The sequence below is a fragment of the Rhea pennata genome, chromosome 31 (assembly GCF_028389875.1).
Source record: "Rhea pennata isolate bPtePen1 chromosome 31, bPtePen1.pri, whole genome shotgun sequence".
Taxonomy (NCBI): Eukaryota; Metazoa; Chordata; class Aves; order Rheiformes; family Rheidae; genus Rhea; species Rhea pennata.
In genome coordinates, this window is record NC_084693.1 from 304933 (window position 1) to 331100 (window position 26168).

A 26168-nucleotide genomic window follows, 5' to 3' on the forward strand; every position below is an offset into this window, starting at 1 on the left:
TGGGTCCGGTGGGGTGACACTACCCCGGGACAGGTGGCACCCGGTTGGGGGCTGCAGCGGGGCCCCTGTGCCTGCCACGGTCATGCCGCGACGTTGCTGCCACGGCCACCTTGCTAAATAATTTAGCACATTGATCCACTTCCTGCCGCAAGCGCCACTGGCCGCAGGCTGGCCGGGTGTGCTGTCCCTCGCTGGGAGCCCGGGGAGCTGCGGCGGCTCCAGGCCCTGCCCCACGTGCCAGGTGCCACCCGGGCAGTGGCAGGCTCTTGTGTGGCTAACGAGGGCTCTGCCCTGGAAGCTCATTAGCAGCCCCCGCTGCTTGGGATGATCAAAGGCACGGGGGAGCAGACCAGCACGAGCAGGGAGCTGGCACGGGGATGCTGTGGAGCACCTGCATGGGCCCCGGGGCACCCCATGCAGCCTGGCTGGGCAGATGGGGGATGCCCTGGGGCACCTGTGCTGGGGTACTATGCTTCACAACCTCCCCAGGGCCGCAGGGAAGCCGGGTGTCCGGGCACGGGAAGGCGCTGCGCTGAGGTGCGGGATGCAGCCTGGCGGCAGTGGCTGCACCCCGCCCTGGCATCACCCCCTGGAGCCCGGCTGTGGGCATGGGGAGCACAGCACAACAAGGGTTAACTCTGTATCGTTTGCACCAACCCATTATTTTCCTAATCTTCCTCCCTGCTGCGTTGCTGAGCACCAGGGGCTGAGCTGCAGCTCTGCTGTCCTCCTGCCAGCTGGGCACATGCCAGCCAGAGATTCCCAGGATGGACTCTGCTCCATTTAAAACCAATTAGGGGTGAAGGACGGGGATGCTTAAAAGCAGGCATGAGCCACAGGTGTGAGCCCTGCCCCATGCCGTGCGCCCCATGCCCTGTGCCCCCTGCCCGTGCTCATGTACTGTGCCCATCACCCTGAGCTATCGCGCCAGGGTCAGGCGTGCCTGCCAGGTCCCGTGGCACTGCCGGGGGGCTGCCTGTGCCCTGGTACTGCGTACTGGGGGTGCAGCAGCCCCATCGAGCCCTGCCCTGCCGGCAGCACCTGGGGTGTGTGCCAGCCGGGCCCTGCCCTCACACCCGGAGCAGGTCCGGCGGCGCTGGCTGCACTCCCTGCGGTGCGGGGTGAGCCCTGCTGGCTATGGGGACTGGGTGCTGGGCAGAGGTGGCTCCGGCACCACGGGCCCTTAGTATGCAGCAGGTGCAGGCAGGCACCGGCAAATCCGCCAGCTGAATCGCTCTGCAGCCGCAAGGGCAGCTCCCGCTCGCCCGACTCTGGCACAGCAGGATTATTGTCCATCAGGATTAGCACGGGCGGTGGGGGGGGGCATCACGGCCCCCAGGCACGCGCGGGGCCGGCGCGCGGGCAGACACAGGCACGGCACAGGCTGGAGGTGGGCCGCCCGCACACTGTGCTCGCCCGCACAGAGGTGGCCGGGCTCACGCAGCCCCGGGGGCACCGTCCCATGGGTGCACGGGCTGGCGAGCACGCGCCCCCCGCGCACACGGCTCTCCCTGGCCGCGCTGGCGGTGGCCTGGCCCCGGGCCAGTGGAGATAAGCAGCGGTGCCCTCTGCGCTGGCCGCATCAGCAGGAATCGGCTGGTGGCGGCGGGGAGGGAAGCTCGCTGAGCGGTTGCGGGACCGTGTGCTCGCGCAGGGCGAAGGACGGGGCCGGGGCAGCACCGAGCACGGTGGAGCCCCTCAGTGCACTGCCCCATGGTGGCTCCGGATGGGGGCTGCTGGTCTGAGCAAGAAGGTCACGGCGGGGGGAAGCGGGGCCGTCTGGGGCCACACTCGCTGCCTGTGCCGGGGGACCTGGGCTGTGCACACCCGCGGCGGCAGTGGCCCTTCCTCTGCGCGGGTGCACGCGTGCGCCGCGGCCAGCGCACACGCCTGCCCTCCGTCCCGCCGCGCGCCCTCATTGCTATGACAGGCATGGGCTTGGTGCGTGCGGCTCGGTATAATTAGCTGGCGCGGGCCGGCTCCCTCCAAAGCCCCTGCTGAGCGTCTTGCTAAATTATAACCTTGACAATGCGCATCATCAGACAGCGGCTCGGGGAAGCGCCGGCTCCAACCTCATGCCAGCTGCACCGGTGCAGAGCTGAGCAGCCGGGCAGCGCCACGCCCTGCGATGCTGGTGACCTGGGCGAGAGCCGGCCTGGGGCATCCCAGGCACCATGGCGTGGGGCGTCCTGGGTGCCACAGTGTGGGGCATTCTGGGTGCCTCAATGTGGGGCATCCCGGGTGCCATGGCATGGGGCATCCCGGACATCGTGGCGTGGGGTGTCCTGGATGTCATGGCGTGGGGCATCCCAGGTGCTGCAGTGTGCGGTGTCCCAGGCGCTGCAGCATGGGCCATCCCAGGCGTTAAGGTGTGGGGCACCCCAAGCGCTGTGGCATGGGGTGTCCTGGATGTTGTGGCATGGGACATCCTGGATGTTGTGGCATGGGGCATCCTAGGCACTGTGGTGTGGGGCATCCTGGGTGCTGCCTCCTGCCCCAGGCCTCATCCCAGGGCTCTCCGGTGCCCAGGGAAGGCAGGGACCCTCGGGGCTCGGTGCAAAGCCGGCTCCGGTGCCAGGGGGTTCGGCAGGGCGGGAGCAGCGGGCGGGCGAGGGGGCCGCGGTGGCCGACCAGGGCAGCGCGCGTGGGGCAGGGGTTCGCCCTGGCGCCCCACTCCCCCCTCGCTCAGCACGTGCCTCTCCCCCTCAGCAGTGACGGTGCTGGAGCCGTTTCCATAGTGACACGGCGCCATTTCCCCGTCTCCCGGCGGATGCTCCGGCGCGGCTCAGCCTCCCCCTCGCCAGCCATGGGGCTGAGCGATAGCAGCCACCCGCAACAGGGTCCTGGGCACCGTGCGAGTGGCAACCTCCTCCCGCAGCATCGCCCACTCCCGGCCCTGTGGGGTGCTGGACGGCCCCTCCAGACCCTGCTCTCACCCCGGCACGAGGGCCAAGCTGTGGTCCTCAGCACCACACAGCGGGAGCACCGGGGCTCCGGCGGGGCCGCGGCCTCTTGCTGACCTGCCAGCTCCCATCTCAGTCGGGAGAAAAGGCCTCAGCGAGGGGCATTAATTCCCTGATAAAGTGCCGTGTTCTAGCCTGGTGGGCGAAGGGGCTCAGGGCGGGGGTGGAAAACTCGCCCTGACAGCCGGGCCCAGCCACTGGGACACAAAAGGGGCTGCGGGGGGTGGCCACATCCTGCCCCTTGTGTGCGGGACAGCTCTGTGCATGGGGGACACAAGCATCTGTGCATGGGGAGCCTGAGCAGCTCCGTGCGTGGGGGACACAAGCATCTCTGCGAATGGGGAGCCCGAGCAGCTCTGTGCATGGGGGACACAAGCATCTCTGCGCATGGGGAGCCCGAGCAGCTCCGTGCATGGGGGACACAAGCATCTCTGCGAATGGGGGAGCCCGAGCAGCTCCGTGCATGGGGGACACAAGCATCTCTGCGCATGGGGAGCCCGAGCAGCTCCGTGCGTGGGGGACCATGGGCAGGGACTGCTTGGACAGGTCATGGCTGGTTCTTCCTGGTGTTGTGAACAGGCACGTGCTGCACCCCATGTCCGAGCATTGCTGGCTCGGGATGGGGACGCTGGGAGCAGGATGTTGCACGCCAGTCCCAAATGCCCACTCGAAGCAGAGTCTGCCCTGCTGTGCTACGACCCGCACGGCACGCGGAGCAGGGGGCAGCGAGGGGCTTGGGGCGCTCCCTGCCCTTCCCTGCGCTTGAGGATGGCAGGATCTGGCCCCGGTGCGGCCCAGCGCAGGCGCTGCCCTGTACCGAGGCGGAGGGCAGGCCCCCCTCCCCACGTGCGCTCAGCGCCGGGAGCGAGCGCCGCGGTGGCCACGGCAGCACAGGAACCCGCTGACTCAGCGCAGCAGGAGCCGGCGCTTTGCCGAGCTCCTGCTGCTCTTTGTAGGTCAGCGCGGAGCCGGACAGCGTGGGGAGCCGGAGCAGCCACCCAGGCACGTGGGGAGCAGCGGCACGGAGGCAAGGCCAGGCCCGGTGCCACGGCCGCCCATCTGGGCAGGAGCTGGGCGCTGGGCTCGGCGTAGCCCCGACGCACATCCCTGCAGCAGCATCGATGCCGTATTTCCTGGGTTGTCAGCACAGCCTGCTGCCTCTTTATCCCCGTGTTAATCTCATGGCTGCATATTACTGTTTCGCATCATTTTCTGTTCCTGGCAATAAATTTTTACTTTCCAAGCTCTGAGGGTTTAACCCCCCACTGCCCATGCAGCTGCCAGACCTGGGGCTGCCCAGGACCCATGGTGCAGTGGAGTCAGGGTCACCTCCAAGCAGGGCCCCCACAGTGCTGGTGCCCTCCTGGGCACAGCGCACGCAGCACAGCGCTCGGGCTGATGGCAGACTCTGCCACGGTCCCACTCATCCCTGGGCACCCTCCCCACCGTGCAGACCTGGCAGCAAGTGCCCAGCACCCAGAGTTTGCTGGGGCCAGCAGGAGCAGCCAGGTGTCCCAGCACCCCGCACCCTGGGAGCTGACAGAGGCCGCGGCTGGGCTCACGCTGGGGCTGCGGGAAACCGGGAGGGAGCTGGCATTTGGAGGAAGCCCCAAGGCAGGGAGACTGTGAGACAGAAAGGAAGGGATAATGGAGCCTATTCCTTTAATAGATTCAATTTCTGCCGCGGCTGGCTGTGGGGCGCGGAGCCATCAATTCGATTCAGGGGATGGGGAATCTGATTTGGAATGGCCGTGCCATCAATTAGCTTTTATTGATGGCATTGCTCATTGGAAGTCTATGGGATTTGAAGCCGGCATCGGCTCCAGCATACCAAGCAACCCCCTCTCAACCCCCACTCCCCGGGGCCGCTCTGGGACGTGAGATGTGCCGTGAGGGCTCCTTGGGGGCCGCGGGTGCCTCACTGCATCGGGGCAGGGGCCAGGGGCCGGGGGCCACCCCACACGGCGCAGCCTTGGCATTGCCCCGCATGCATGGGGCACCATCCCCAAAGCATCCCTGCATCGGGCCCTAGTCCAGGGACATGGGGCCCCCAGGACCCCCTGCCCCACGCACGGCTGGGCTGCAGAGGCTGGGGAGGGCCAGGCACCCGGCGGCGAGGGGGAGGGCTGCTGCTGCGGCTGATGATTTGCTCGGCCCCTCGCTGAGCAGTTTCTCCGGCGAAGCCATAAAACCTGTCTGACGTGCCGAGCACCACTGCAGCAGGCGGCGGGAACGCCTGCGCGGGGAGGGGGCCGCCTGCCGCGGAGCCGGGCGCCAACACGCTGTGCCATGCCGCCCCGCGCGGGAGGCTTGGCCTGGCCCGGCCCGGAGGAGGGATGCAGGGGCATGTGCTATGCCCAAGGCTGCGCTGCTGCATGGGGAAGTGGACCCACATCCTGCCTCCTGGCCTCCTGCTCTGCAAGCCTCGAGAATCTTTCCTGGTGGCAGGAAAAGCCCAAGCCCCCAGGGCAGGCATGCTGCTCTTGGCACCTTCCCGCTCCGGCAGCGGAGCCATCACCCCGGCAGCTCCAGGAGATCCCAGTGCCTCTCCTCTCCCATTCCGACTTCACACCTTTGCCACGTGCTGAGCACCGTGGCACTAGCACGTGGTGGCAGCCAGGCACTCCCTCAGCCAAGGGCACGGAGCAGGGAGTTGGGGCCTGGCTGCCGCAGATGGATGACGCTTGTGGGTGGGCTGTTGCGGTGCTTTATGGCAGTGCTAAGGCTCCTGCAGCTCTGGCTGGCGTGGTGCAGGCCGATTGCGCAGGGCTGGGGAGGCTGCTATGCTCCGGGGGGGCCACCAGCTCCTGGGGATAAACCCTCTTCACAGCTTTGTACAGCTGCTGGCATGGGGAGCAGGCACCTGGGCGCTGCGGGGAAAAGACGGGGGTGGGCACTGCTGGGGGCATCACTGCCACCGTGCTGGCTCCCCCCTCCGGCGGGGGCACTGGCCCAGCTCCCTGTAGCCCCGCACCTGCAGCCACAGGTGGGCGGCCGGGCCCACAAGGCTGCTCCAGCACAGCTCGAGCCCGGCACATGCCGCCTGGCCCTGCACAGCCCCCCAGCTCCCGCCAGCCGTAAGGCACTGTTAGCATCGCCGGGTGCTGTGGCAGCACTGGGTCCTCATCGATTGCTGGCCGCGGGCCAGGCAGAGCCGGGTGATGCAGGAAGGGCAGCGGGTTGCGGACCACTGTGCTGTGGCCAGCCTGAGCCCTGATGAGGGAGGAGGCATCCTGGACACCCCAGGGAGAGGGTCCCGCCGGCGCCTCCGCCTTCGCCCTGGCCCCTCCGCAGGTGCTGGCGCCAGTGGACAGCTCTCAGCACTGCCGCCGCAAGCTAATTGCTGGCAGATGATCTGTAATTAAAGCTCTCCCTGCGACATGAGCTGATGTCTCAATATCAATCGCTGCAATTAAAGCCCCAGCCTCAAAGGTCACAGCGAGAGTGGTGATCCCTCAGCACACCCCCCTGTGCCTGCTCCCCCCAGGGCACCCACCAGGGCTGGGGCTGCACGGCCCAGGGGCAAGGCCATCTTGCAAACTCTATATTGCTTGGATCAGTCACTAACAGGGATCAAAACCAAACCGTACGAACAGGTAAACAGCACAAAGAGGGGAGCGTCTTCGCGGAAGACAGATCAGTGTCCTCGCTGGAGGACGAGGTGAGGGTGCGCAGGGCTGCTGGGGCCAGGCTCCATCCTCAGGGACAAGATTTGGTCGGTGTCCGTCAGGGCTTGCAGGTCCCATCGGGGCCCCGCAGAGCAGGGCGTCCGCAGGGGAAGGCACGAGCTGAGGTGGCAGCCCCAGGAGCAGTGCAGGCACCGCAGGAGCTGCAGGCGCCCAGTGCCGGGGCAGGGCAGCCGTCGGGGCCAGCGCTCGGGAACGTCGGCAATGAAACAATGTCCCTAGGAGAGAGGGACCTGTCAGGGGACGCTGCAGCATGGCACAGGGGACCAGCTCCAGCCCCGCAAGCCAAGCACACCCAGGCTAGCCTGGAGTCATCGTGGACTCTGCTCACCTTCCCGCCAGGAGCTCCTGGCCCCGGCCGGGCTCCATGGGGTCCAGCAGGTGAGTCATGGCCCAGGGGGGCCGGGCTCAGCCTCTCGGTGGGGTCACAGGAATGTTTGCAAGTGTCTGGTATTGCGGAGGAGCCGTCCGCTGACCGCAGGCGCCAGGGGGTCAGATCCAGAGCAGGGCGAGGAGGACGGGAGCCAGGCACGGGGCGTGAGGCTGGAGCGAGGCTGGGGCCGTGCTACGCCCAGGCGGCACCACACCTGTGAGAACAGGAGCAGAGCTTACGGAGAGTTATTCCCCCACAGCCCACCAACCCTTCCGGCCCCATACTCACTCTCCGGCCCCCCTCGCCCGCGAGGCTGAGAGTTGGGAACCTCCGTCACTGGCTTCAGTGCTGAAACAAAACCCAGAGGTGTCCAGGCCTGGCTTACCCCAGGGAGCTGGCATCACCCCCAGCCCCCTCGCTGGGAACACCCCACTTCCAGCGGCTCCCCTGAGGCAGGAGAAGGGCACGCTCCCACGAAGCACCGCAATTTTCAGGGTGCTCCTGGCCAGCAGAGCCACCCCGCGGGGGACCCCGCGCATCCCGCAGCGCCGCACTCACTCGTGGCCTTGCAGCAGACGGAGACTCGCAGCTTCAGGCACCGCCCGGCGCTCTCGGGGCTGGGCACAGCTGGGCCAGAGGCGACACGTCAGGGCGGGCCGCGCCACAGGTGCACCGAGCTGGCCAGGCCTCTGCTGGCCCCGGCTCGGCTCTGCCGCACTCTGCCCGTCCGCACCCCCGGCCCGGACGACCCCGCCGGCATCGGGCGCCGGGCGCCAGCCCAGGGCTGGGCGAGGGGCGCCCCCTCCTGGCTGCCCGGCAGATTGCAGGGCGCCGGGGGCGGCGGGACGGCGCCGGCACCCGCGCGGCGCTCGGACCCCCGGGCATCTGGCCCCCAGGATGCCCAGACCCCCAGCGTATCCAGACCCTTGATACATCCAGACCCGGGGCGCCCGGACCCCAGGTGTATCTGGACCTCAGTGCATCCGGGCCACAGCATGCCCAGACTCCTGGACTCCCTGGCATGCCCAGACCCCCGGTGCACTCAGACCCCTGGAGCCTCCAGACCCCTTGCACACAGACCCCCCGTTTGCCTGGACCCTTGGGGGGCATGCAGGCCCCCCAAGTGCCTGGACCCCCAGTGCCTGCAGACCCCCACACCCAGGTGCCCACGCTGCAGCCCATGCACTCACAGATGTAGTAGTAGGTCTCCCCAGGCTGGAACTCGAAGCCGAGCGAGAAGGGCGTGAAGCGCTGGATCTTCTCTGAGAAGCGGACAGGCCCGAAGGGCGCGTAGGGCCGGTTGCACTCCCAGCGCTTGAAGGCCCCAGGGGTCTCGTAGCAGCTACGATAGCCCTCGTGGTCCACCATGAACAGCGTGAAGGTCTCTGCCTGGCCGGCGGGCACCGGCCCCTCGTAGTGTGGGCAGTAGATGTCCAGGTAGTCATTGATGGCCACCTGGATGGTGTAGTCGTCCCGCAGGAACCTGCCGGGCAGGGGGTAGCCAGGGAGCCGGGGTGCCCTGCCGGGAGGGCGGGCACGGCCGCGCTCGTGCACCCTCCGCGGCCCCCAGCGCGGCCCCCGGCGCAGCAGGCCGGGTGGTCGCTGGCTCCCCAGGAGCGCTGGCTCCGGCCCTTTGTTGAAACAGCTACCGGGCACCCGGCCTCTCCAAACAAACAGGCATCGGCTCCGATTAGCCGCAGCCCACTGGAGCTGAATGGGCTCGGCAGCAGCGGCAGGGGGCTGGGGCCAGCCGCGCGGGCCGGGGGCACCGAGCCCCTCGGCTGGGCACTGGCCCCGCAGCTGTGGGGCTGATGAGCAGAGACGCCCGGGCAGGGGGCGAGGACGGGGCCGGCCGCACGCTGCCCCACGCAGGCATATAGGGTGCAGCTGGCACCCGCAGAGGGTTCGGCCGGGGCAGGGGGGATGGTCCCCTGTGGCGCGGGGCCAAGCCTGGGCACCTGCACGGGCACAGCATGCTGCTGCTGGGCCAGGGTGAGCTCACGCCTGTGCAAACAGGGCGCCCAGCCAGGCTGGGGCGGAGCAGACACCTCTGCAGACAAGCACACACGCACACGCTCTGCCCCCCAGCCGACGCAGGGCCTCCGCGCCGGTGGTGGGACAGGGAGGGCGCGCAGCCCGGGAGCAGCCTGGGGGCTTCTGCACCGGGGAGGCGGCGGTACTGCCTCGGTGGGGGGAGCGGGGCAGGCACCAGCACCCAGCTGTGCAGCACACAGCCCCAGCGCTGCTGCAGCCCCGCAGTTCGGCTCTCCCAGGCCAGGCACGCTTGTGCAGGAGCATCAGCCCCTCTTCCACCACTCCCCATCCCGGCAGGGTGGGGACCTTTGCCTCGTGCCAGGCTTCTCCCAGGCCAGCAGTGACTCCAGCTGGATCCGGCTGCAGCCCAGGCACACGCCAGCCCCAGAGCAGCCCTGTGGTGCTCCCCCTGCCCCGTGCCCTGGCCTCCAGCAGAGCCCCCTGCTCCCTGCCAGCAGCGCCGCAGCTGGACGGGCAGAGCCTGGCCGAGCCCAGAGCGCCAGCGCCAGATCCCAGCTGTAAGCAGCCTTGTTCCCAGCACGGCCCATGGGGCTAGGGTATCCAGAAGCTGCCACCCGTCGCCTTTCCATGCCATGAGCTGCACCACAGACACAGCCGAGTGTGATGGGGCAGACGCGGAGGAGTCTGGCACAGCTCCGCAGCTCTGACCATCCACCAGTGCAGGGGCTGCCCCCATCGCTGGGTGCAGAGGTCTCTGGGTGTGGAAGCCCCTCCACACTGAGCCTGACCCCACGCCTGCCCCAGCCGCCCCTCGCTGCCCTTGTCCCTCATGGCTGCCCAGGTAGGAACGTGCAGCAAGGGCCCAGCTTGCCCTTTGGCCACTTCCCCGGCTCAGCTCGCAGCGATGCTGCCGTCCCATCGGGGCCTGGGTAGAGACTGATGTGGAGGCCCCCAGCTGGGGAGGGGGGGCCGCCAGCCCCAGCCCCTTCCTCCCCGCTTGTGCTCTGGTGCACGGAGAGCCAGTGTTTACACCAGGCGCAGATTTCTGGCAGCTGCTGCAGAGGCCGGTGCATTAATCACTTGGCCGGCAGCGCTGTCAGCACTGGGGAGACGCCGAGGCTCAGGCCTAGCTGAGCCCCCCCCCAACCCAGGGGCTCTTCAAGGACAGGACCAGGCGCAGGCTCCCTGCTGAGTCAGAGCATTGGCCAGGCTGTTCCCGCAGGGCTACACTGCCCGGGATGGGTCTGGGCACGGCTGAGGGCTCCGGGGCCCAGGGGGCCAGGGCCCACACCCTGACCCCGTGAAGGGGCAGGCAGCACCCCGGCCCGGGGCCGAGCACCGGCACTGCCGCATTCCCAGGACACCTTTGAGCAGGGGGACCTGTGTCCTGTGTCCATGGCTTTCTGCTTCCCGATGAACCAGCTCTGTCCCAGGGAACGACCCAGCATCAGCACCCCGAGCCCTGCCCAGGTGCGTGCTCTTCTGTTCCAGCCTGGCTCTGACAGTCCTCAGGCACAAGAGACCCCATGGGTGAGCCCCAGGATCCCCAGCAGCCATAACTCTCCTGAGCCCACATCCACGGAGCCCCCTCCCTCCTGCCCAGTGCCTGCAGGAGCCTGAGGCCCAGGGCAGCACCAAGGACAACTGGAGGCCTAAAATGGAGGAGGCAAAGAGGGACGGTTTGGAGGCAAGCACAGGAACCAGACACCTGCCCGTGGGGGAAGACAAAGGCTGCAGCCGGCACCCCGTGACCAAGCAACGCACTGGGACCATGTCGTGCACATCACATTGGGGATCCCCAAACCCCTGGGCATGCTGAAGGCTGAATGGGAGAATGATCCCACAGAGACAGCAGCCACAGAATCTGGAGCCTTCAGCTCCCAACTCCCTCCCCAGCTAGCCATCCCCCATGGCTTCTTGCCCACCACCAGTACAAGGGCATTGGCCCATGCAGAAGCGGTCCCTGGCTAACACCAGGGCATCCTGACCCATGGCCTGTGGGTGCTCAGTGCTGCCCGCAGGGACCCACAGCCCTGGGAGTGCCACCTCAGCTAGGGATGCCCACAAGCTTGATGCCACCCAGGGGTGGCCATTGGCTGGATGCCCATGGGCTCAGTGCTCTGGTGCCCACCAGCTCGGTGCTCACCAGCCCCATGTCATCCAGTGGTGCTGGCTGGCTTGGTGGCACCTGGGATGCCCAGCAGCTCAGTACCTGCTGGTTTGGTGCCACCCGGGGTGCCCATTGGCTCAGAGCCTCCTGGTCAGTGTCACCTAGGGGTGCCCAGTCCAGTAGCTCAGAGCACCCTGGTCAGTTGTACTCAGGGGTGTCCAGCAGCTCAGAGTCCCTGGGTCAGAGCCCCCAGGGGTGCCCAGCAGCTTGGTGCCCTCCGGTTCAGCCTCGCCCCAGGGAGCCCCCCCAGCTCGGTGCCCCAGACCCTCCCCACAGGCCCGGTGGATTCCCCGGGGCTGGGTGGCCGGTGCCCAGGTACCGAGCACCAGCGGCGTCGCCTCCGCGGGGCTCCCGCCGCCGCTGAAGCACGGCCCCGAGCCGCCCGGGGGGCTCGGCCCGCGGTCCCGCCGGCCCCGGGCGCGGGGCGGAGCGGCGCGGCGCGCACGGAGGCGGCGGCGCGGCCCGGAGGCGGCCCCCGTGCCGGCCCCGGTGCGGCGGGCGCTACCTGGGGTTGCTCCCGTTCCAGTGGACGCCGTGTCGGAGGCCGCGCACCGGCGGCGGTGGCGCCCAGAGCAGCGGCGCCCAGAGCAGGAGCCCGAGCAGCGGCGCGGGGCGCATGGCTCCGCCGGCAGCGGGGCGGGGGGCGGCGGCGGGCCGGGGCCGGGGCGGGGGCCGGGGGCGGCCCGGCCCGGCCCGAGCGCGCCCCGCCCCGCCAACTTCGGGCCAATCCCCGCCGCGCCTCCGCCCGGCAACTTTCCTGAGTCCCATTAACCCTTTGGGGCGGCCCGGCCGGCACCGCGACCGGCACCCACGGGACCGACTGGGCCCCCTCTACACCCGCGACCGGCATCCCCCGCCCGCGACCGGCACCGAGGGGCTGACTAGCACCCACAGGACTGACCAGGCTCCACCAGCACCCACGACCGGCACCCCCTACCTCGGACCGGCACCCCGGGACCGGCCGGGCACCCGGGATCGGCAGCCCAGCACCGACCATCCACCGAGCATCTGTGATCAGCATCCACCGAGCACCTGGACTGGCACCACTGGGTAGCCGGTACCGGTATACTCGGCACCAATTAGTGCTCAGTCCTGGTACCATCATCATCTGCCAGGCAGCCGGTACCGGCACGGGCTGGGCCCCCAGCTCCGACGGGCACCGCTGGCACCGGTACCAGCCGGGCACCCCTGTGTACCCTGGCATCTGCCCAGCACTGATGGGCCCCTGCGGGCCACCGGCGCCCCAGGGCCCGGGGGACCCTGCGGGGACTCAGGCAGGTGCCCTGTGGGTCACAGACAGCCCCATGGCCGCACGGCGACGCGCGGAGTTAGCGCCCGGCCCGGGGGCGTCGGGCCCGGCGCCCGTCTGCGGCACCGCTCCGGCGCGCCAGCCCCGGGGCGCCCCCGCGGCACAGACCTCGCCGGGCCCGCGGGCCCCGCCCGCGCCAGGCCCTGCTTGGCCCCCGCCTCCCGCCCCGCCCTCACCACCCTAGGGGCATCCCCGGTCCTGCGGGGACGCCGCGGGCCACCGCGGGGCCACCCCGGCGCGCCGCAGCCCGCGCCGCCGGGGCGCGGCGCAAGGTGCAGCCGGCTGCACAAAGGCGCTTTGTTCTCGGGCGGGGTGGGGGCACCCCGGGGTGCTGCGGGGCGGGCGGGGCCCCCACCGCCCGGGCCCCCGCCCCACGGGCAGGGCAGCGCGGCGGCGGCGGCCGGGCAGCGCCCGCCGGGACGCCTGGGTCCTCTCCACGCCGCGGAGAGGGAGCGAGTGCGGAGGGGCCCGGACTCCCGGATCCTCCCGCACCGCACCGTGAGGAGCAAGGTGGGGGGGGGGGGGCAGGACGCCTGGGTCCCCGCCGGAGCCGGGGGGCAGCGCAGGCACGCGGGTTCCCCCCTCGTCGGTCGCCCCGTGGGTTCCCCCCGCCGCGGGGGCGGCTGCGCGCGCAACCCGCGCAGGGGGCGGGCGGGGCGCAAGTGCTGCTGGGAGTTGTAGTTCCCCGGCGGCGGCCCTGGGCGGTTTTAATCCCCCCCCCCCCGGACGCCTGGGTCCCTACCTCCCCCCCCCCCCCCCCCAGAGGCAGCGCGGAGGCAGTTTAGAACTGTTTTATTGGGGGTGGGGAAGCGAGCGGCGCTGTGCCGCGAGCCCCCCCACCCCCCTGCTCCAACGAGGGCCCCAGGTGGGCCAGCAGCTCCGGCGTGGCGGTGGTCCCGGTGCCTGCGGGCTAGGGCGTAGCGGGGGCGCCAGCGGGTGGTGGGGGAGCAGGCCTAGGGGAGGAGAGAGGCTGTAGTGTTGGGGGAGCTGGGCCTGATCATGGCCCCCTATAGACCTCCCCCCCCAGTCCTGGACTCCTAGAGCATCCGGCACCCCACAGACCAACAGCCTGGGCACCCTATGGACCCAGCCCTCCATCCCAGCACCTGCCACAAGCCGCTCAGGTCCTAACCCTGTCCTGGCTCTAGCCCCTCCCAGCATCCAGCTCTGCCCCCCCCCCACACACACTCACTCTGGAACCACCAGCACTGCTCCCCTACCGCACTCAGCCCCCACGGCCCCCACCCTGGCACCCTGCAGTCCCCATCTGGGCACCCCGCAGCCCCCATCCAGGCACCCACCTGGAGGGAATCACTGTGACAGAGGGTTGGCTGGGGGGCAGCGAAGGCCCCAGGGGGTCTGAGGGCAGCGGCCGCTGAGGCGGGGGGGGCTTGGCCGGGCCTGGAGGCTGCGGAGAAACGGTGGTGTCAAACCGGCTGCATGGGGCTGGGGGGCACCTCTGGTTCCTGCAGCCCCAAGCCGCACCCCTGCCCCGGGGGGAGCAGGGTCCCAGCGGCGCGCAGCCGCCCGCCGTCCCTGCGCTGCCTGGCCCGCCCGCCGGGGCCGCCCGCCGCCGTTACCTGAGCGCCGCGCGGCACGGGGTCGGCGGGCAGCGGGCGCGTGGGGGGGGGCGGCCGGGCCGAGGGCACCGCCTGGGCGGAGAGAGCAGGGACAGTGAGAGCGCCGCACCGCGGGGACCCCGGGCTCCGGGGCTGCAGGAGGGAGGGTGTCCTTCCAGGGGCGCAGAGCTCCGCCGCAGCAGCCGGTGCTGCCTGCTCGGCCGGCGTCTCCAGGAGCAGAGGCAGAGCTGAGCCCAGCCCCGCGCCTCCGGCTGAGCCCGCGGGGACCCCTGCGAGCTCGTGCGCAGACAGGCATGCAGCAGTGACTGGAGCTCAGAGAGGAGGTGCTGCCCCGGGACCTCCCACCCGGTGCCCGGGGCTTTACCTGGGAGCTCTTGGGAAGAGGGTCAGGCGGGAGAGGCTTGGAGGGCGGATCGGGCCTGGCCGAGCCGAGGGCAGACGGCTGCAGAGAGATGGAGAGGCAGGAGGAGGACAGGCGCGCGCCATGCAGCAGTGAGCGACTCGTGCAAGCCATGCAGCATGCGGAGACCCCCCTGAAGCAGAGACCCCCCCCCCCGCAGCTGGCAGCTCTGGGCTCCAGCCCCGGCTCCACGGCCGCTTCGGCAGCCCCGACTTGGGCAGCCACCGCAGCACCCTGGTCAGGCTCCAGCCCCGGAGGCACCAGGAGAGGAACAGCGAGTACGAGGCACAACGTGCAGGGATGCATGGACGCAGCAAGGGACGCAGGGCCCCCCATGGGCCCAGGCGGGCATGGCCGTGGGCCAAGGCGGCGCCAACCGCTCCGGGCCCAGGCGACGGAGAGCCGGGCGCCGCACCAGGGAGCCCGGTGAGGGGGACGCTCGGAGCAGGTCTCTGGGGGCGTCTCCTCTGCAACTATGGCACCAAATCCTGGTACCCATGGCAACGGCACCACACGTGGCAACCCGGCCCGTAACCACAGCAACGGCATCGCCTCCAGCAGCGGCTCCCTCCCGGTACCCGAGAGGGGGATCGCCCCCAAGCGCGGCGCAGCCCCGGCCCTTGGCTGCCGGGCTCTCACCTTGCTGCTGTGCATGACCTGGAGCTCGGTGCCCTGACGCCACTGCGGGGGTCGGGGCCGCTCAGGGGGGCCCTGGCTTGACGATCGGGTCTCCGGCTGCGAGATCCTGCAGGAGGGAGGCAGGATGAGGCCCTGGTCGCTTCCGGCAGTCGGGGGACCCCACATGGCAACCGAGCGACACCGGCACCAGCAGAAGCCCAAGAGAAACGAACCCCTCTGAACACCAGGAGACGCGGTGCCCTGCGCCCCAGAGAACAGGGCTCTCCCCACACCCTAAGGGCACTGCCAAGGGAAGATCGCGGCGCTGGAGGCTTTGCGAAGCAGGATGGCTCAGGGACAGCCCCACGCCCAGGCTCCAGCAGTGACGTTACCCGCTCCAGCTGTCTGAGGCTTCTGGACCCAGGAATCGGGCCTGGGTCTCAGCACTGTGGGGAGAACAGAGTCAGCGTCTCAGCCCAGAGCTCGGGGGCCAGAGCACGCCTGGGGCATTGCTGCGACGGAGCCCTGCCCAGGGATGGAGAGGGACAGGGGTATCAGCATGGCGGGAGGAACTGCAGCTACACGGGAGGGATGGAGCATGACGGGGCCCGTTGCCTGCACTGGCGGGAATGCACACACATGCACACAGCTCAGTTGTTGCATGGGGATGCATGCACACATGTATGCATGTAGCTGGTTACTTGCCATGGGACACACGTGCACAGGCATGCACGCACACACGTGGCTAGCTTACCTGCCACGGAACACAAACATGTGCCCACACGCCTGTGGGCAGCTCAGTTTCCTGTTACAGGACATACAAGCATGCACGCACACACGCATGCGACACACATGCACGCCTGCGGGTGCACACACACACGTGCACAGTTACCTGTACTGGCAGGACGTCCCTTTGCTGAGCTGGCAGAGGTGCTTGCGCAGCCCTGAGCGGCGCACGCAGTACAGCCCCAGCAGCAGGGCCAGCATCAGCAGGGCGCTGAGCAGCAGAGCCGTGGGCAGCGCACTCCCTCCTGCAGAGAGCGGCACGTCAGCACCCTGCAGCTGCGCCCCACGGCCGCCGCCGGCCGCGCACACAAAGCCCCATTCTCCTCCCGGTGCGGCCGGAGACAAGCCGCAGGCTCACCTCGCTCCGGGGCCATGGGGCCGCTGTCCTCGCTGCCCCCCGCGCCAGGGCTGGCGCAGCTGGGGGGAGCCCAGCCCCGCTCGCAGTGACAGTGCCCGTGGTTGTTGCATACCTGGGCAGGGGACACAGCTCAGAGCCCGGCTGCTGCCAGCGGGTGCCTGCCCTCAGCCCCCCAGCTCACCCCGCGCCCGTGGCACTTGCTGCTGCACTGCTGATCCTCCAACGTAGAGATGTCCTGGCACTGGTGCTGCAGACACACCTGCGGCAGTGGCGGTGAGTCAGAGCCCTGCCGCCACCAGCACCGGCTCCCGCAGCACCCTAACCCCCCACCCCGCTCACCTTGCCGGGGCCGCAGGCAGTGCCAGGCAGCACCATGGCCGGGTCACTCACGTCCTCGCCCCCCGGCAGCAGGGTCCCCTGGCAGGAGGCTGCCGGCCGGCTCTCCCGGGCGCTGCCGCGCTGGCACTGCAGCCGCCCACAGCCAGCGTCCCTGCAGAGGTGGGAGGGGGTCAGGGGCTGGCGGGCCGCAGGGGCCCACGAGGGCGGCCTGGCACTCACCGCTGGGCACAGGCGACGTAGGAGCCATTGGGGAGCCACCCGCAGTGTCCGTGCTCGTCCCCTTTCGTGTTCAGGGCGGCCATGCAGGAGCCGGAGACGGGGCTGGCGCCTGCGCCGGGGAGCAGTGAGCAGAGCACTGCAGTGCTGCCACTGCCCCAGCACCGGCCCCCACCGTACCTGCCCCCAGCAGTTGCTGGCACTGTCCCTCGAGGGTGGCACAGGCCCCGCCGTAGCAATACGCCCGCCCGCTGCTGCAGGGCTGCCCGTCCTGCAGGTAGGCGTTGGGCGGGCAACGTGGTGAGAGCCCGTCGCAGTACTCAGGCAGGTCGCACTCGCCCAGCGGCTCCCGGCACAGGTGCCCAGCACGGCGCAGCTGCAGGGGCAACGTCAGCCGAGCAGCAATCCAGCTCCCCGACCCGGCCCCGCTAGGGCGGCAGCCCGCGCCGGCTCCCCATCGCCCCTGCGCACCTTGCAGTCCTGGCAGCAGGCATCCCCCGTGGCGCACTCGGCTCCGGGCACCAGCTGGCAGCTGCTGCTGTTGCAGCAGGGGTCGGTGCACTCCTGTGGGCAGAGGGCTGCGGTGAGCGGTTGGGAACCCGCAAACCCCGCAGTGGGGCTGTGGCCGAGGCCAAGACGGGGGCCATGCAGCAGGCACCGACGAGGACAGCGGCTGGGCCAGGTCCCTCATCCAGAGCCTGTGGCAAGGTGCTGGAGCAAGGTGCCTGCTTGCACCGGCGTCTGTTCAGCTCGAGCCCTTTGGCTCCGGCAGGGAAAGGCACAGCCGCAGCCCCACGCCTGCACCAACGTACAATGCTGAGGCCGCAGTCGCAGCCCTCGCCGGCCTCCAGGAAGCCGTTTCCACAGCGGGGGCTCCCGGCCAGTCTCTGAGGCTCGGGCACATTGGAGAGGCACCAGCCCCGGCCCTGCTGCAGGCTGCGCTCCAGGTCCTGCCGGCTGCAGTTGCTGAAGCTCAAGCCAGGTGTGAGCCTGTGGGGATGGCAATGGGGTGGTGAGGTTGGGCTGGCCAGCGCCACCCCCCTGGTGCCCCCACTGCCCCAACCGCCCTCACCCCGTGGGTAAGTCCATGATGCAGCCACGGTCCTGGTAGAGGTTGCTGCAGCGGCAGCGGTGCCCGGCGCCGTCGTGGCTCATGCCTAAGTTGTGCCCCAGTTGGTGGGCCACGGTGGTGGCCACCACCAGCACGCTGACCGAGTGGTCCTGCAGGGGAGGCGGGGGTCAGCAGGGGGGTCGGGTGGTGGGCACGGTGGGGGCAGGCGGCACACACCCTGCTGACACCCCCGGAGCGCGCCGGCGAGCACATGGAGTCCTGCGTCGACATCCCCACCATGACGTCCTCGAAGCGGGAGCCCCTGCGGAGAGCGGGAGTGTGAGGCGGCGCCGGCGCGGGGGCCCGGCCCACCCCGCCGCCCGTGCTCACGTCAGCAGCTGCGCGTTGTCGTGGGGCAGCCGGGGCAGCAGCTCCTTGCGACGCCACTGCAGGAACTGCTCCAGTGCCTCCCGGCCGCTGTGGCCCACCTTGAACTTGTCGCCTTGGCTCCAGACCTCCACGGCCAGCAGGGCCACCCGGACCCCCAGCGGCTGGAAGAACTGGGGCGGGCACAGGGGGTCAGGGACCCCACGCGCTGCAGTGGGGCCGGATCGGCAGCACCAGCGCCGCCGAGCCCCCGCAGGACCTGGTGGTGCCTCACCGTGTCCACCTGGTTGGCAATTTCCAGGGTCCGGGTGTGGACGCGCTGCAGGTCAGGGTAGTTCTGGAACTGCAGAGGGCAGGGAAGGGCGTTACGGCAGGGGCAGAGCCGGGAGTCCAGCCCCCGGCAGGCCCCTGGCTGGCACTCACCGCAGCGTGGTCCACCACCATCACCAGCTCCACGAAGCGCTGCTCCGCCGCTGCCCGCTTGCCCTGGGGACGAGAGCAGGTCAGGGGGCCGCCGAGGGGCCGCCGGGCAGGACCGGGTGATACCCACCCTCTGTGGCCGGGGTGGCTCCGTCTCTGCCTCCGGGGAGGCCGTGGGGGCTGGCCCACAGGCCCGCGGCGCCAGCCGGGCGTCCCGGGGCCGGTATGCCACATGCCTGCCCGGGGGACCACCGACGTCCGGCTCCAGCCCGTAGCTCCTGTTCTCCGACACCCAGAGGTGGCCGCTACGGAAAGGGACGGGAGGGGTGAGCGGCACAGCAGGCACCAGGCACAGAGGCCGTGGGGTCTGGGCTTACCTGAGCCCGGAGCAGGCGCAGAGGCTGGCCCGGGAGCCGGGGAAGCCCTGCACACTCCCACGGTAGCAGCAGTGTTCCTGCAGCAGAGAGGGGGCTCAGCAGCCTGCCCCACGCTGGGGCAGCCTCCTCCTCGCCCCGCAGCCCTACCTGCTCACTGGCCTCCCGCACCACCCGCGTGCCGTCAGGCAGGTAGTACAGCAGCGCCCCAGTGCCCAGCACCAGCTCCCTGCAAGAGAGATGCACGGGCCCCTGGCTCAGCCCACTCCAAGTGCCCCACGGATCAGTGCCGGTGGGGTGCGGAACTGGCCCGGCTCTGCCCCAGCCCCCTGCACCCCAGCCGCAGACTCACCAGTTTTGCTCCAGCTCCACCACCAGTTGTGTTCCCTCCAGCTCCAGGGCGACATGCAGCCAGGCAGGGAACCCCCCCTGGGACAGGAGCAGGTCATGGGAGGGCCCCTTGCACCCCATCCCCAGGGCCCCTGCCTGGGCTCTGGGGGGCCCACCCAGCACGTGCCCAGGTGGGAGGGGGCGGAAGGGATCCCCTCCTCACGCCCACAGGAAGCGTCCCTCCCTCACCGGCACATTGTGCCGGGGAAGGGGGTGTCGCGCAGAGCCGGCGGCCCCCCCGCCGCTCCCCCCGCGCTTCCTGCCCGGTGCAGCGTGGCCGGAAACCCTGGAGAGACTCCCAACGGCCGCAGGGCGGGCTGGGCCCTTCCGCCAGGCGCCAGCTCGCCCTGGGCAGGGTGGGGGACCTGGCCGGGGCACCGAGGGGAAGGGGAAGCCACCAGGGGCACCCAGTATCCAGCCACCCCCTCCCTATTCACACTTGGGCTGGGTAGGGGGCAGCCAGAAGCTCCAGGTGTTTGGTCCCTGCAGGGAACGGGGAACCCAGATGCCAGGTTTCTGGCACCGGGAAAGGTGTGGGGAGCACTGGCGGGCTGCGGGCTGTCCCCGCGAGCCCTCACGTGGCAGGGCCACAGCACAGCCCCGGGGCAGCGTGTACGGGCCGGGGGCTCACCTGCACAGCCTCTGCCAGGCTGAGCCTCCGATCGCCCTGCAGGACCTGCGGGGTCACATGCCAGGAGTGTCCCCACTCCGCATGGCGCTGCTGCACGCTGTCACCTGCACAGGGCCAGAACAGCTCGGTCAGCGCCGCTCTCCCCCTGCACCTGTGGCCACATTCAGGAATGAGCGAGCCCCAGGAGCCGAGCATCCCTTCCTCACTGTCCTGCCCTGCCAGCACAGTGCCCTAGGGGCAGGGCAGGAGGAGATCCTGCGTTTGGGAAGGGAGCTTGGCCCAGCGGTTGGGAAGCAGGAACCAAGATTCCTGCGTTCATTCCTGGCACTTCCAGGGCTGCTGCTAGGGAAAGTCCAGAGTGTCACCAGACGTGAGGAATCAGGGCACTGGCTTCCAGTAAAGCCTCAGAAAAGCCCTGGATGTGGCACCTGCTGCTGGCATGCAGCCACAGCTCCCGTGCCCCAGGCCAGGCCGGTGGGGTAGGTTTCTGGGCGCAGGCTCGGCTCCCTCCCCGACCCGGGATGTACTCCGCAGTCCCATCCCACAGGGCTGCTAGGCCTGGCAGCACCACCTGGTCTGGGGCCACATCCCTCCACACTCTCTGAGGACCCCCAAGGTGGCCGGCATAGCAGCGGTCCTCTGCCAGGCCCTGACACACCCGCGTCCGGAGACGGACAGTCCAGCGCAACCAGCTCAGGACCAAGGCAGGGCCAGGAGCCCAGCCCAGCTGACTCAGCCTCCCACCGCCCCTGCAGCCCATCCTTTTTCCCGGCTCTCTGGGACACCTCCCCACAAGAGCTCCCGGCACAGCCGAGGGCTGGGAGGATGCTGGAGCAGCCGGGGCTGCGGCTGGACACTAGCAGAAACCCCTGCCCAGGGCCCTGACGCTGGGCGTCTGCAGGGAGAGCCTCCCTCCCTGGGACAGGGCAGGGCTGGACCCTGCAGCTGGGCCAAAATGCCACCCCCAGCCCAGCCGAAGGCACCAAGAAACCCCCAGGTTGCGTCTGCCAAATCGCCCCGCACTGGTCCTGACGCCAAACGCCCCACGCAAGCCCCTCTCAGCCCTGCCGCAGCCCCCTCGCGCCCAGGGCCCGCTGCCACCGGCCATCCCCGAGCGCTGCTGCAGCCTCCAGCGCCGTCCCTGGGGACGGACCCTGCCCGGTTCCTCTGCCCTTCCCTCTCCGCAGCGGCACGCAGCACCAGGCGGGACGGGCTCCGCACACCGCCGCCTCCCCACGCTCTCCTCGGGGCAGCGACCTGCTGCTGCCCGCAGCCCAGCGAGGCCCGGCCGGGAGAGGCCCCTCCGCTCCGGGGCAGCGCGGGCCCCGCCGGCGGCACGCAGGGACCCGCCGCCCCCGAGGCGGCCCGGGGCCCGGCGAGGGCACCGGCCACCGCCCGCCGCCCGCCGCCGCCCGGCCCCGCTCCGCCGCCCGGCCCCGCTCCGCCGCCGCCGCTCACCTGCGCCGCGTGCGCGCCTCCCGGGGCCGGCGGCGCCGCGGGGCCCCGGCGCCGCCAGCAGCAGCAGCGCCAGGGCGCAGAGCAGCGCCCGCGCCATCGCCCTCCCGCAGCCGGCGCGGGGCGCCGCGGCCCCGGGCAGGCGGCTCCCGAGCTGACCCGCCGCGGCCGCCCCCGCCGGCGCGCATCGCACCGCCGCCGCCCCCGCCGCCAGCGCCCGGCCCGGCCCGGCCCGGCCCGGGAGGAGGAACTTCCTGCCCGGCCGCCGCCGGCTCCGCCCGCCGCCGCCGCTCCGCCCGCGGCGCCCCGCCGGGGCCGGGCGGCTCCGCGCAGCGGCGGCACCGCGCCCGACCCCTGAGTTACCGCCCGGGACCGCTGCCTCTGCCACCCGGTGCACACCGGAGATCCCTGCCTTGGCCACCCGGTGCACCCAGGACCCCGCTTTCACTGTCCGGAGCACCCCAGACCCTGCCTCTGCTGCCCTGTGCACCCGGGGGCACTGCCTTCACCTTCTGCTGTGCCCGAGACCTCCAGGTTTTGCCACCCGCTGGGCCCACGACCCCACCTTTGCCACAGGGTGCACCTGAGACCCTGCCTTTGCCACCCTGTCCATAGCAGACCCCCGCCTTGGCTGCCAGTGCACCAGACACCCCCCGCCTTCCCACCCTGTGCCCCTGCAGACCCTCGCCTTGGCCACCCCATACATCCAAGGCAGCAGTCTTTATTGCATGGTGCGCAGTGCTCAGGCCACGTACACCACGTGCTCATCGCTGCTCTCCTCCGAGAGGCCGGGGTCGCCGGGGCTGCAGGCCAGGCACGCGTATCCCACGTCCCTCCAGCACGGCCCGCAGTACATGGAGCTGCAGGTGGGCACCGGGCAGAGCCGGCTCCGTGGCGCCTCGGGCTCCCCGCACACCACGCAGCGCCGGCGCAGGAACCTGCGCAGGCGTGGCCAGCGCAGGCAGCACCGCTCCAGCAGGGCCATCCCCTGCAGCGGGGACAGGGCCAGCCCCATGGGGAGGACAGGCAGCCCCACAGGGGTCAGACCCCTGGTTTGGGCTGGACCTCCCAGACAGGGGCAGAGCAGCCAGGGCCTCACGCAGGCCTCCGCTATGCCCCATCCCCGCTCACCAGGGCCCAGCGCTGGCGTGCCCGACGGGCGACGCGCCGCCGCTGCAGCTCAACGAAGCATTGCCGCCGGCGCAGCAGCTTGTTGTAGAGGAAGAGCACGCGCCTCTTCTCGCGCTGCGCAGGCGCTGGCTGTCAGGATCTGCATCCCACAGCCCGGGAACCCACCGCGCGGCTGGTGCAGGGGCTGCAGGCAGCTCACCTTGGGGAAGTAGAAGGCGGCGATGACGCGGCGCAGGCGGTACGTGTAGACCTGGGCCAGGCACAGCAGCGCCAGCACGCCCAGCGGCAGGCCGCTGGCCAGGTAGTCGTCGGTCGTCATGCCCTGGGGCTGTGGCAGGCAGGCTGGGGATGTGGGCAGAGGTGCTCAGTGCCCCTGGCACTGGTCCCCCAGTGCCCTGGGGAACGGCTGTCTGCAGTGGGGCAGGAGGAAACCACCCGGAACATTTTTTTGGCAGGGGCAGCCAGGCGCCTTGTGCTGGGGAACAAGCTCTGCCAGCAGCTTGGAGGGGCTCACCAAAGTTGGACGACTCTAGTTCCGTGTAGGAGGATGTGTTCAAGGCGCCGATGGTGCTTCGCAGGAGCCGAGCCATCAGCGAGGTGCCCATAACCTGGACCTCCAGGTGGTGGCTGCCTGTGAGAAGAGTGCGTGGGCAGCCCGGCGCGGTGGGGCTGGGCTCCGGCGAGGCTGGTAACTAGCTGAGCCGATGCCAGCCCTGCTGGTGAGCTGCGGAGGGCGATGCTGTGGGGCCGGCACTGCCCACTGGTGGTGCTGTGGGGCCAGGCGCTCACTGCGGAAGGAGTACTGCACGAAGGAGTGCTGCCGGATGATGCTGAGCATGGTGAAGAGCACACGGTCCAGCCCCCAGGTGAGGAGCAGGAACAGCAGGGGCGGGATGCATTCCAGCAGCTCCACCACCTGCGGGAACCGGGCTCCATGGTGGCGTTCCCTGGAGCACCCGGCCCCATGCCCAGCCCCGTGAGGAGCCCGGCAGCGCCCACCTTTGCCCTCACCATGTTCTGCAGCTCTGGTGGCTGCATGGCCACACGGCTGGGGAAGATCACAGCGGAGACCTCTGCGCGGCGCAGCGGCAGCAGCGTCCGCTTGTTCTGGTGGGGGGAGCAGGGCGGCTCAGTGCAGCCCCCAGGGATCCCGCATGCCTGGGCCACCTTCTGCCCCTCTCCCTCCTCACCTGCTTCCTGCGGCGGGCGTCAATTTGGCGGAAGTAGGTGGTGATGTAGACGTTGTCAAAGGAGAAGTCCTGGTTGTAGCGCTTAGTGTAGGAGAAGGCCCTTGGAAGAAAGGGTGTCCAGGGTGGCAAGGGGTGGGGTGCATCACCCCAGACCCCCGTGCTACTGCCAAGCTCTGTGCCCTACAGCCAGCACAGCACCCTCTCATCCCTCCCTGGCCCCATGGGCCTGGCCTGCACTCACGAGAAGAAGACAAGGAGGAAGGTGCAGGAGAGCAGCAGGCGGAAGAAGGAGACAGCCCTGCCCAGCTGGGCGCTATGCTGCCGTACGTGCGAGGCCACCTCCTCCACGAGCTGCTCCCGCGAGACGTTGGCGCCGAGCAGCATATCACGGTGCTCCTCCTGGGGCAGCAAGGCCATGAGTGCTGGGCAGTGCCCATGCCTGCCCCAGGCACCTAGCCCTGGGGGGATAGGATGGGATGGGCGCCCACCTGGAAGACCATCTGGGCACTGAAGTCCTGGCTGAGGTTGTTGACAGATCCATTCACCATGTCGTACATCTTCCCAAAGTTGCCCTCCACAGGGATCTTTTCCCAGCACCAGGCATGCATGACTGTGGGGCCGGGGAGGGGAGCATGCTGGAGGGAGCTGGGACCTCCTGGGCATCATCCCATCACAGTGTGGCCACCTTCCTGAGGCCATGAGAGCGCTGGAGGCCCCCGCCCTGGGCTGCTCTGAGCCAGAGCTGCAGCACTGTGGGGGCACCGGGCTTTGGCTCCTGGGCCCACAGCCACCCTGGTGCTCCACACATGACCCACCCTTGACGATGTGGCAGAGGAACTTGAACTTCATGGGCAGGCAGAGGAGGTGGCTGATGAGGGGCACAACGATCTGCTCCATGCAGGCCTGGTGCTTCGTGCTGAACCAGTCCCTGCACCGCTGCATGGCCAAGTCGATCACATCTGGGAGGTTGAGGGCCCTCAGGCTGGAGCGTGCAGCTTGCCATGCAGCTGCCCCATCCTACAGCTTGCTCGCACTAGGCACGGGGGCTTGCACAGGGCCGTGGCAATGCCTGGCACGTGCACCATCCCTCCCATGCAATGCCAAGCACATGCACCTTCCCTCCTGTGTATTGCCTGTTGCGTGCACCATCCCTCCCATGCACCACCGCTGCTGCAGCTCAGCTGCTCCCCGCTCACATTTGCAGCGCAGTTTGGTCTTCATCTCATACAGCTTCTGGGTGCTGAGGGCTTGCGGGGGGGCTGCGTGCCGGCCCTGGCGCAGCTCGTAGCCTGCCTCGCTGGCCACCTCCTCATTGAGCCCCACGAAGGCACGTGAGATGTTCTGCGTCTCGGCGTTGAGCGTCCGCCCGCTCCGCTGGGGCAGGGGTGGCTGGCTCAGCTCAGCCCCCGAGGCGGCCCCGCCGGGGCTGCCCCCACGGCCAGCCCGCCCCGGCCCCGTGGCCTCACCAGCATGTCCTCCATCATGGCGCGCAGCGGGGCCATCGACACCTGCCAGAGCTGGCGGCTGTGGTTGACCTGCAGCTCCGTGACGCAGCCCACCGAGCGAATCACCTCGTCCAGGTTGTGCCGCACGTTGGCCACAGGCCCTGGCACGTGCAGCACTGGCTCAGGCCCGGTCCCATGGCCAGGACACTGTGGGGGCGGGCAGGAGGGGGGGCCCTACCATTGTAGATGGCGGCGAGGGCGTAGGAGAGCGCGTAGACCCGGCCCTCCTTGCCCACGAACTTGGGGGCCACGAGCAGGCTGGCGCAGCGGAAGTGTGGCGACGTGGCCCAGCCCAGGGCGGTGGCTCCTGCGGCAAGCAGGGAGCTGCAGCCATCCCGAGGAGGGGCCCCCACCGCCTCCCCGAGCCCTGGCCTCACCTGCCAGCCCGCACATCAGCTGCACCTTGCGCGCCTCTGGGATGTTCATGGGCACGATGAGGAGCTGGCAGAGCCCTGAAACACCCGCCTGTGTCCTGAGTCCCCAGCGCCACTGGCTGCCTCATCTCTACCACAGCCAGTGCCGGGAAGTGCTCACCAAGGCCAAGGAGGCTGCCGGTGCCAGCACCCAGGAGCAGCTTGCTGCAGCGGTGCTGGTCTGGTGGGCTCCAGAGGAACCGGCTGCATGAGGCTGGCAGCAGCTGGACAGCCAGGCGCTGCAGGGCTGCAGGGGCAGAGGCCGGTCCGTCACCCTGCCGGTGCCCATGGGGCTGCTCACCGGGACCCCGGCTGCAAGCCAGGCATGGGGGGGGGCTCACTTGTGTTGGGGGGCTTCTGCCTCTTGGGCGCCTCTGTTCCCGCCGGGTGCTCCTGCGTGGTGCCCGCCTGTGGCTCCATGGCTCCGG

At 70.0% G+C, this 26168-nt stretch overlaps 3 protein-coding genes across 10 annotated transcripts; all 3 read right to left on the bottom strand.

The window, feature by feature from the left end:
* Window positions 1–6406: 6406 nt before the first annotated feature.
* Window positions 6407–11805, bottom strand: EFNA4 (ephrin A4). The gene is made up of 6 exons (XM_062597588.1): window positions 11693–11805; window positions 8213–8505; window positions 7581–7649; window positions 7311–7370; window positions 6981–7236; window positions 6407–6867 (listed from the first exon to the last, which is right to left on the bottom strand). Exons 1-5 carry the CDS (start codon window positions 11803–11805, stop codon window positions 7142–7144), a joined length of 630 nt encoding a protein of 209 aa, XP_062453572.1. The 3' UTR covers window positions 6407–6867; window positions 6981–7141.
* Window positions 11806–13272: 1467 nt separating this feature from the next.
* Window positions 13273–21616, bottom strand: ADAM15 (ADAM metallopeptidase domain 15). Of its 8 annotated transcripts, XM_062597950.1 has the most exons (25): window positions 21505–21616; window positions 20047–20150; window positions 19378–19454; window positions 19176–19254; window positions 19029–19105; window positions 18782–18956; window positions 18655–18717; window positions 18506–18574; window positions 18235–18404; window positions 18082–18166; window positions 17866–18014; window positions 17606–17783; window positions 17265–17357; window positions 16974–17169; window positions 16797–16905; window positions 16578–16728; window positions 16420–16497; window positions 16239–16350; window positions 15987–16125; window positions 15487–15540; window positions 15116–15221; window positions 14441–14518; window positions 14077–14148; window positions 13798–13904; window positions 13273–13449 (listed from the first exon to the last, which is right to left on the bottom strand). In XM_062597950.1, the coding sequence occupies exons 1-25, from the start codon at window positions 21599–21601 to the stop codon at window positions 13407–13409; spliced, it is 2661 nt and encodes an 886-aa protein (XP_062453934.1). In that variant the 5' UTR covers window positions 21602–21616; the 3' UTR covers window positions 13273–13406. The 8 variants fall into 8 exon arrangements, 5 of the variants coding, with proteins under 5 accessions (XP_062453934.1, XP_062453929.1, XP_062453932.1 ...); XM_062597945.1 differs by lacking the exon at window positions 15487–15540; XM_062597948.1 differs by lacking the exons at window positions 14441–14518; window positions 15487–15540.
* Window positions 21617–22243: 627 nt separating this feature from the next.
* On the bottom strand, window positions 22244–26160 carry DCST1 (DC-STAMP domain containing 1). Its single transcript, XM_062597589.1, has 16 exons — window positions 26082–26160; window positions 25862–25987; window positions 25705–25779; window positions 25506–25634; window positions 25289–25428; window positions 25019–25196; window positions 24638–24781; window positions 24311–24432; window positions 24064–24221; window positions 23823–23922; window positions 23644–23739; window positions 23422–23548; window positions 23147–23263; window positions 22832–22974; window positions 22633–22746; window positions 22244–22489 (listed from the first exon to the last, which is right to left on the bottom strand). The coding sequence occupies exons 1-16, from the start codon at window positions 26158–26160 to the stop codon at window positions 22244–22246; spliced, it is 2094 nt and encodes a 697-aa protein (XP_062453573.1).
* Window positions 26161–26168: the final 8 nt, after the last annotated feature.